Below are 9978 nucleotides of genomic sequence, written 5' to 3'. Positions count from 1 at the left end.
GCTCACCAGATGGTTACTATTTTATACTTTCATCATTTCATTTAGTTTTTATCTTTTTCCCTCTTTCTTATTATCTTTAAAGATGTCAGCACCTAATAACTATACATTTACGACACTTAACATTAGGGTACTGTAATGAATACTCAGGGAGAAAAAGGTGTAGATTCACGCCCAGAGCGCAGCAGGTGTGTATTACGCCTTTACAGAAGACAGGAATCGTGGTCACAGGCAGGCAATGGTCATACACAGGTAGGCAAACAGGCAGGTGAAACAAAACTAGGACTGAAGGCTAAAACTGGTTCTCACAAACGAGCTAGGAAAAGTCTTAGTAACTAGTGTTTCTGGTGAAAAATGTCCTTTAAGTATCTCCACAATATCCCCATACGTCTTATTACCTGTTCTGACTGGCTGTAGCTGGCTGCCTAGTAAATTAAATGTCTTTGGCCCCATTACTCTAAAACATGGAGGCACAATGTTGTCCTCATCCATGTCATTTACAAGAACTAAATATTCAAACCGTTCTGTATATGAGCTCCACTGTGACACTCTGGCTCCATGGACTTTGATATTTGAGCCAGGGTTGTTCATTGTCATTGGTTTGGGTGTATTTCATTTGGTGGTGTTGGGGATGGGTGAGTTTCATTTTGTTTGTGTCTAGTGGTGATTGGTCTATGACTCCCAATCGGAGGTAACGAGTGTCAGCTGTCGGCTCGTTATCTCTGATTGGGAGCCATATATATTCTGTGTGTTTTCTCCTTTGTTTTGTGGGTTATTGTTCCAAGTTCAGTTGTGTCACTGAGGACTTCATTATCGTCATTTGTTGTTTTTTCGTGGTTGCTTTATAAATAAAGTCATCATGTTCACTCCACGCGCTGCGTATTGGTCCGCTCCTTCAGACGATCGTGACAGAATAACCCACCATAAAAGGACCAAGCAGCGCGTCCAGGAGCAAAGGGTCTGGACACAGGAGTTATGGACGCCTCCTAAGGATTTTTGGACATGGGAGGAGATTCGGGCTGGAAAGGGTCCTTGGGCACAACCGGAGGAATATCACCGCCCTCGTGAAGAGCTGGAGGCAGCCAAAGCCGAGAGGAGGTGGTACGAGGAGGCAGCGCGAAGGCGAGGCTGTAAGCCCGTGGAAGAGAGGCAACCCCAAGAAATTTTTGGGGGGGGGCACATGGCTTGGGCGACGGAGCAGCAGGAGGCTGCCACAAGGCAGAGACAGAGGGCTGCCAGGTTAAGGGGGCTGACGGAGGCAGAGAAGGGACGGATTCAGTGGGCTACCAGGTCAAGGGGGCTACTGGGTAAAGCAGGGAAGGAAGGTGTTGAGGCACGGCGTGAGGTACTGGGGTGTGTAACCAGTTCGGTCCGGCCCGTTCCTAGTCCCGAGGTGCAGCCAGTAGTGTGTGTTCCCCGTACGGTACGGCCTGTTCCGGTCCCTCGCACTAAGTGTAAGGTGCGCGTCGCCAGCCCGGTTCGGCCTGTTCCTGCCATACGCACCAAGTATGCGGTGCGCGTCGCCAGCTCAGCCCGGCCTGTTCCTACTCCACGCACCAGGGATACGGTGCGCTTCGCCAGCCCAGCCCGGCCTGTTCCTACTCCACGCACCAGGGATACGGTGCGCTTCGCCAGCCCAGCCCGGCCTGTTCCTACTCCACGCACCAGGGATACGGTGCGCTTCGCCAGCCCAGCCCGGCCTGTTCCTACTCCACGCACCAGGGATACGGTGCGCTTCGCCAGCCCGGCCCGGCCTGTTCCGGCCACTCGCACCAGGGATACGGTGCGCGTCGCCAGCCCCGCCCGGCCTGTTCCTGCTCTCCGCACTAGGCGTGAGGTGAGTCCCCAGGGTCCAGCATGCCCTGTTCCGGCTCCCCGCACTAGGCGTTATGGGAGTCCCCAGGGTCCAGCATGCCCTGTTCCGACTCCCCGCACTAGCCCTGAGATGCGTGTCCTCAGCCCGGTACCTCCAGTTCCGGCACCACGCACCAGGCCTACGATGCGCCTCAGACGGCCAGAGTCTGCCGTCTGCCCAACGGGGCCTGAACTGTCCGTCTGCCCAACGGCGCCTGAACTGCCCGTCTGCCCAACGGCGCCTGAACTGCCTGTCTGCCCAACGGGGCCTGAACTGCCCGTCTGCCCAAAGTCTGCAAAGCCGCCCGTCTGCCATGAGCCATCAGAGCCGTCCGCCAGACCGGAGCCGCTAGAGCCTTCCGCCAGACAGGATCAGCCAGAGCCTTCCGCCAGACAGGATCAGCCAGAGCCTTCTGCCAGACAGGATCAGCCAGAGCCTTCTGCCAGACAGGATCAGCCAGAGCCTTCTGCCAGACAGGATCAGCCAGAGCCTTCTGCCAGACAGGATCAGCCAGATCCGTCAGTCGGCCATGAGCAGCCAGATCCGTCAGCCAGCCATGAGCAGCCAGATCCGTCAGCCAGCCATGAGCAGCCAGATCCGTCAGCCAGCCATGAGCCGTCCAGCCAGGATCCGCCAGAGCCGTCCAGCCAGGATCCGCCAGAGCCGTCCAGCCGGGATCCGCCAGAGCCGTCCAGCCGGGATCCGCCAGAGCCGTCCGGCCGGGATCCACCAGCCAACCAGGATCCGCCAGAGCCAGCCAGCCAGGGTCCGCCATTTAGTCCGGTACTGCCCCTTAGTCCGGTACTGCCCCTTAGTCCGGTACTGCCCCGTAGTCCGGTGCTGCCCCTTAGTCCGGTGCTGCCCCTTGTCCCGGTGCTGCCCCTTGTCCCGGTGCTGCCCCTTATCCCGGTGCTGCCCCTTATCCCGGTGCTGCCCCTTAGGCCGATGCTGCCCCTTAGTCCGGTGTTGCCCCTTAGTCCAGGTGGGGTTAGTTGGAGGGTGGTCATTGGGAGGAGGCTACCGAAGCAGGTTGTGACTGTGGTGGGGTGGGGATCACGACCGGGGCCAGAGCCGCCACCGTGGACAGACGCCCACCCAGACCCTCCCCTAGTCCTGATATTGGTGCGCCCGGAGTTCGCACCTTTAGGGGGGGGTACTGTGACACTCTGGCTCCATGGACTTTGATATTTGAGCCAGGGTTGTTCATTGTCATTGGTTTGGGTGTATTTCATTTGGTGGTGTTGGGGATGGGTGAGTTTCATTTTGTTTGTGTCTAGTGGTGATTGGTCTATGACTCCCAATCGGAGGTAACGAGTGTCAGCTGCCGGCTCGTTATCTCTGATTGGGAGCCATATATATTCTGTGTGTTTTCTCCTTTGTTTTGTGGGTTATTGTTCCAAGTTCAGTTGTGTCACTGAGGACTTCATTATCGTCATTTGTTGTTTTTTCGTGGTTGCTTTATAAATAAAGTCATCATGTTCACTCCACGCGCTGCGTATTGGTCCGCTCCTTCAGACGATCGTGACATCCACTGATCAATACTTTCATCAAACTGTCCAATGTTTCCATCAATTCCAATAATTGTTCATTTCTCAATAAGCTCCTGATTGTCACTCACTTCAGTATTGTCCTCAACCAAGGCAATATTTTCCTCAGTCATGTGATCTTCATTCACTTCACTCACTGACGTTTCCTCCTAAGTTCGTTCATTTAGCAGATTTAATTAAAAGGTTTGTCTTCACAGTTGAATAAATGTCCTTTCCTTTAATCACTTCCTCCTTTTTAATCACGTTGTTTTCCCGCTCCGATGTCCGTCTCCAGTCCTTTTCTGCCGTCCATAACGATGTTAACTCCAGAGGTGGAAAAATTACCCAATTGTCATACTTGAGTAAAAGTGAAGATACCTTAATAGAAAATGACTCAACTAAAAGTGAAAGTCACCCAGTAAAATACTACTTGAGTAAACGTCTAAAAGTATTTGGTTTTAAATATACTTAAGTATCAAAAGTAAATGTAATTGCTAAAATATACTAAAGTATCAAAAGTAAAAGTACAAGTATAAATCATTTCAAATTCCTTACATAAAGCAAACCAGACAATTTTCTTGTTTTTAAAATGTACGTTCAGCCCGAGGCAAACTCCAACACTCAGACAATTTACAAACAAAGCATTTGTGTTTAGTGAGTCTGCCAGATCAGAGGCAGTAGGGATGTTCTCTTGATAAGGGTGTGAATTGGACCATTTTCTGTCCTGCTAAGCATTCAAAATGTAACGAGTACTTTTGGGTGTCAGGGAAAATGTATGGAGTAAAAAGTACATTATTTTCTTTAGGAATGTAGTGAAGTAAAAGTAAAAGTAGTCAAAAATATAAATAGTAAAGTCAAGTACAGATACCCCAAAAAACTACTGGTTAACGCTCTTTCTTAGCTAGCTCGACTATGCACGTGCCTCTGCTATCAATACACTGTGCTAACATTAGCCTATTCTGTACCACAGAAAATAACAGTTTTAAACAGTTGTAAAAACCCACTGCTTCCAGACAGAATAGTTCCTGTAGATTCAGACTTACTCATCACCAATCTTTTGTTATGTATTGTGGGTTTCATAACCACGTCTGTATAACAATTCAATAATGATGAGACAGGAGACAGGAATCAGAACAACCATTTATCTGGAACGTGATCATCTCAACACATACAAACCCCCATGATGCTCTGCAGCACAACCCCAATATACAACAAATACATACATAAGTAAATGGACACTAAACAAAACTCAGAGGACTTTAAATGTTCAGTTGTAGAAAGTAGGGCCATGGGATAGGGTCAGAAAGGTCAGTATGTTTGATAACTGGTTACAGAGGTGACATAACAAGCATAAGGTCCATTGTAACACAGTGAAGTAGAGGTGGGAGCTAAAAGCAGACATGGACAGTGAGACGGTGTGAGGAGGTCAGGGGTGAAACACTAGATCAGGACAGGTAGAAATGGCAGGGCTGGAAATAGACACAGAGACACATTCTGATCATGGCTCAGACCTGACCTGAGACACCCAAACAGAAGATGCCATAGCAAAGTCCTGTCCAGTAGGCTATATGGGATTTCCTTTCATCAAAATCCAACACATAGAAATGTGTCCAGTGTGTGTGTGTTGGTGTGTATCCAGTGTGTGTGTGTGTGTGTATGTGTGTGTGTTTGTGTGTCCTGTTTGTGTGTTTCCAGTGTGTGTGTGTGTGTGTGTCCAGTGTGTGTGTGTGTTCAGTGTGTGTGTGTTCCCAGTGTGTGTGTGTATGTGTGTCCAGTGTGTCCAGTGTGTGTCCAGTGTGTTTGTGTGTTGTGTGTCCAGTGTGTTTGTGTGTTCAGTGTGTGTGTTATGTTTGGCACAGGGAAACTGAGGAGTCAACATCATGAACCCAAAACCCTGGATAGAGGGGCTCAGTGAATGTGGAGTGGAATGTGTTCAGGTGGGTCAGTGTGTCAGAGGAGACTCTGTAGAAGGACAGAGTGCCGGCTGGCTAGTCCAGATACACTCCTACTCTGTGGGAGCTGGAGGAGGGGACGTCTATGGTAGTGGACTTATTATTGTGACAGGCAGAGTAACTGTTGTCAAAGCAGATCAGACTCCAGGACTTGTCATTGTATCCATGCCCACAGTCATTACCCCCTCCTCTCCTGCTGATTCCTTTATATGTCACTCCTATAACAGCCCCTCTCCCACTCCACTCTACCTCCCAGTAACAGCGTCCAGTCAGACCCTCTCTACACAGCACCTGTTCCCTGTCCTCAAATCTCTGGGTGATCAGGATACGGCTGCTCCTCTCTCCTCCATGTCACCTTTCTGTTCTCCTCAGACAGAGAGAGGAGTCTGTTTACTGTGTTTAGGTCCAGTGTGAGAACACAGACATCTGATGGATGAAACCAGACACAATATTAGAAATCATCATCATTCACATTAGAATGTTAACTCACTTTTCACTAATTCATTTCATATAGATGTTTCTAGGTATCAAAAGGATACGTTAAGGTAACTTGAGACTTGTTCAATGATTATATGTTATATATGGTAATATAAAACACACTTATTCCCATTAATTACACACACACACACACACCTTGAACATACACACACATTTCTAAAGTAACACGAACACGCCACACACACACACACACATTGTCAAAGCAACTCTTTGTAAACTTTGGTGTCCCTGATTTGTGCTTCTGTAGAACTACAGCTGATATTTAATATGACCAAGTAAGTAATGATGGTGGTCTTTGACTTTGACTTCACTTGAATTAAGACTTATTCTTAGTCATATTCTTCACAGCAGTCAACACTCACATTTTCTAAGTCCAGGTTTCATTCTGTTCTCTCCACCATGTTCCACACTGTAACGGTAAGCAGAAGAACAGACAGTCATTGAGGGATACACGTGAACACACACACGCACACAATCACACACACACACACACACACACACACACACACACACACACACACACACACACACACACACACACACACACACACACACACACACACACAACACTCACACATTCAGCATATAACTTTGTACAAGCCGTGGTAAGAATGTTTGTTGTTTGTCTGTGTGTGTGTCCAGTGTGTGTGTATGTGTGTCCAGTGTGTGTGTCCATTGTGTGTGTGTCTGTGTGTGTGCATGTGTGTGTGTGTCCAGTGTGTGTGTTTGTGTGTGTCCAGTGTGTGTGTGGTATGTGTGTGTGTCCAGTGTATTTTTGTGTGTGTGTGTGTGTGTGTCCAGTGTGTGTCTGTGTGTCCTCTTTGTGTGTGCCCAGTGTGTATGTGTGTGTGTGTCCAGTGTGTTTGTTCAGTTTGTGTGTGTTTGTCAAGTGAATGTGTGTGTCCAGTGTGTGTGTGTGTGTGTTCAGTGTGAGTGTGTGTCTGTGTGTGTGTCCAATCTGTGTGTTTGTGTGTCCAGTGTGTGTCCAGTGTGTGTGTGTGTGTGTGTGTGTCCAGAGTGTGCGTGTGTGGGTCCAGTGTGTGTGTTCAGTGTGTGTGTGTTTGTCAGTCAAGTGCGTGTGTGTGTCCAGAGTGTGTGTGTCCACACACACACACACACACGCACACACTGGACACACACACTGGACACACACACACACTGGACACACACACACACACACACACAGTCTTTATATAACTTAGTCCAAGTGGTGGTCAGAATGTTTGTCTTAACTAGCCTGATAACTCCAACATGTCTGATATGAACATTGACATAAACCCTCTATGTACTTGAGTTTCTCCAGTCTGCAGTGTGGATCCTCCAGTCCAGCAGAGAGCAGTCTGACTCCTGAGTCTCCTGGGTGATTGTAGCTCAGGTCCAGCTCTCTCAGGTGTGAGGGGTTTGACTTCAGAGCTAAGACCAGAGAAGCACAGCCTTCCTCTGTGACTAGACAGCGTGACAGCCTGCAAAGAGTCAAATCATATTAAAACCACACTGCTATTCTTTTGTGTTGAGTAATTTCCTTTCTGTGAGTAGATAACATGTTTCTAAACACTACTGAATGAATCCTAATGATGCCATGATTGAGAAAGATCATGAATGAATCATGAATAATAATGAGTGAGTAAGTTCCAGAGGCTACAACAAAACATGCTAACCTCTCACCATTACCAATAACAGAGGGGGTATGATCCTTGTTCCTCTGTAACTTTGGTTTATTCTCTTAAACAACATATAGATTAATCTTCTGTCTCCTAGAATTGTATGGTCATATTGTTATACTAATGTGAACATCAATGCACTGATTCAATATGTTATTCAATAATACATATTTTTCTCTAAACTGAATATTTCTTCCTGATGATTAGTACTTAAATGTCATGTTATGTACTCACAGAGCAGCTCTGGAGGCTTTGACCACTGGCAGCAGCCTCAGAAGACCTTCCTCTGATCTGGAGTATTTCTTCAGGTCAAACACATCCAGCTCCTTTTCTGAAGTCAACAACACAAAGACCAGAGCTGACCACTGTGCAGGTGACAGTTTGGCTTCTGAGAGACTTCCTGATCTAAGGAAGCTTTGGATCTCCTTCACTAGAGAATGGTCATTCAGTTCATTCAGACAGTGGAACAGATTGATGCACCTCTCTGGAGAAGGATTCTCCCTGATCTTCTCCTTGATGTACTTGACTGTTTCTTCATGGCTCTGTGAGCTGCTTCTTGTCTTTGTCAGGAGACCTCGTAAGTGCTTCTGATTGGACTCCAGTGAGAGGCCCAGAAGGAAGCGGAGGAAAAGGTCTAGGTTTCCCGTCTCACTTTGTAAGGCTTTATCCACAGCACTCTTGTAGACAGTAACTTCAGTAACTTGCGGTTCGGCCATTAGATTCTCATTGTTGTTGATGAATGAGAGGAACGCATATACAGCAGCCAGAAACTCCTGAATGCTGAGATGCACAAAGCAGTACACCTTTTCCTGGTACAGCACACATTCCTCTTTAAAGAGCTGTGTGCACAATCCTGAGTACACAGAGGCTTCATTGACATCAATGCCAGTCTCTTTCAGGTCTTCTTCATAGAAAATCAGATTGCCCTTCATAAGCTGTTGAAAAGCCAGTTTTCCCAGTGACAGAATGCTCTCTTTATTCCAGTGTGGACCTGTCTCTTTTTTCCCAAGATACTTTTCATTCTTCTGTTTGGTATGAAACTCCACAAGGTGTGAGTACATCTCAGTCAGAGTCTTGGGCATCTCTTCTGTCTTGTCTGTACTCAACATGTGCTCAAGGACTGTTGCAGAAATCCAACAGAAGACTGGAATGTGGCACATGATGTGGAGGCTCCTTGATGTCTTTATGTGTGAGATGATTCTGCTGGCCAGGTCCTCATCACTGAATCTCTTCCTGAAGTACTCCTCCTTCTGTGGGTCATTGAACCCTCGTACCTCTGTCACCTGGTCAACACACACTGAAGGGATCTTATTGGCTGCTGCAGGTCGGGTAGTTATCCAGAGGAGTGCAGAGGGAAGCAGATTTCCCTTGATGAGATTTGTCAGCAGAACATCCACTGAGGTTGACTCTGTGACGTCACAACATATCTTGTTCTTCTGGAAGTCTAGGGGCAGTCGGCACTCATCCAGACCATCAAAGATGAACAAAACTTTGTACTTGTCGTAGTTGGAGATTCTTGATCCTTTGGTTTCCACTGAGAAGTGATTGAGAAGTTCAATCAAAGTGTGTTTTTCCTTTTTCATCAAATTCAAAACCCGGAAAGGGAATGAAAATACAAATTGGACATTCTGATTTGCTTTTCCTTCAGCCCAGTCCAGAATGAACTTCTGCACAGAGATTGTTTTTCCAATGCCAGCGACTCCCTTTGTCAGCACAGTTCTGATAAGTTTGTCTTGTCCAGTTAAGGGTCTGAAGATGTCGTTACATTTGACTGCAGTCTCTGGTCTTGCTTGTTTCCTGGTTGTTGTCTCAATCTGTCTCAGCTCATGTTCATTATTGACCTCTCCTGTTCCACCCTCTGTGATGTAGAGCTCTGTGTAGATCTTATTGAGAAGTGTTGGGTTTCCTTGTTTAGCGATCCCCTCAAATACACATTGAAACTTCTTCTTTAGATTAGATTTGAGTTCACGTTGGCAAATCACAGCAAGCTCATCTGAATGAAGAAATAACACAGAGGATATTAATATTACGTCTGATTTAATGCCTACAGTTTTGTAAAACTGTGTTATAAAGATTAAATTATAATAATGTATTATCTTAACTGACTGTATAAATCTGTAAATGTTTTAATAATGCATTCCACACTGGAGTGACTGATTATATATTTTTTTTTTGGTATTACTGATGGTGTCATTAATGTTCTCTCTCTCTCTCTCTCTCTCTCTCTCTCTCTCTCTCTCTCTCTCTCTCTCTCTCTCTCTCTCTCTCTCTCTCTCTCTCTCTCTCTCTCTCTCTCTCTCTCTCTCTCTCTCTCTCTCTCTCTCTCTCTCTCTCTCTCTCTCTCTCTAAATTAATCAACACAACACATCCCTGCTGCTACTTGATGAGGTCAGTAGGTGTTGTGTTAAGGCTGCTACAATATCATTGAGTTACACAGCTACATTAGCTGTACTTTAGCTACAGCTTTTAAATGTTCTAAAACAGCATTC

General features: G+C 46.7%; 1 protein-coding gene across 1 annotated transcript; it reads right to left on the bottom strand.

The window, feature by feature from the left end:
- Nucleotides 1–7667: 7667 nt before the first annotated feature.
- Nucleotides 7668–9683, bottom strand: LOC311121701 (NLR family CARD domain-containing protein 3-like; the record flags this gene model as incomplete). The annotated part of the gene is made up of 2 exons (XM_084196157.1): nucleotides 7668–9023; nucleotides 9635–9683. 2 exons carry the CDS (start codon nucleotides 9681–9683, stop codon nucleotides 7720–7722), a joined length of 1353 nt encoding a protein of 450 aa, XP_084052283.1. The 3' UTR covers nucleotides 7668–7719.
- Nucleotides 9684–9978: the final 295 nt, after the last annotated feature.

Source organism: Coregonus lavaretus (assembly GCF_964263955.1).
Source record: "Coregonus lavaretus genome assembly, contig: HAP1_SCAFFOLD_900, whole genome shotgun sequence".
In the NCBI taxonomy this organism is placed as follows: Eukaryota; Metazoa; Chordata; class Actinopteri; order Salmoniformes; family Salmonidae; genus Coregonus; species Coregonus lavaretus.
Note: the sequence above shows the minus strand (reverse complement) of the source record. Positions and strands in the feature narration are given on the sequence as shown.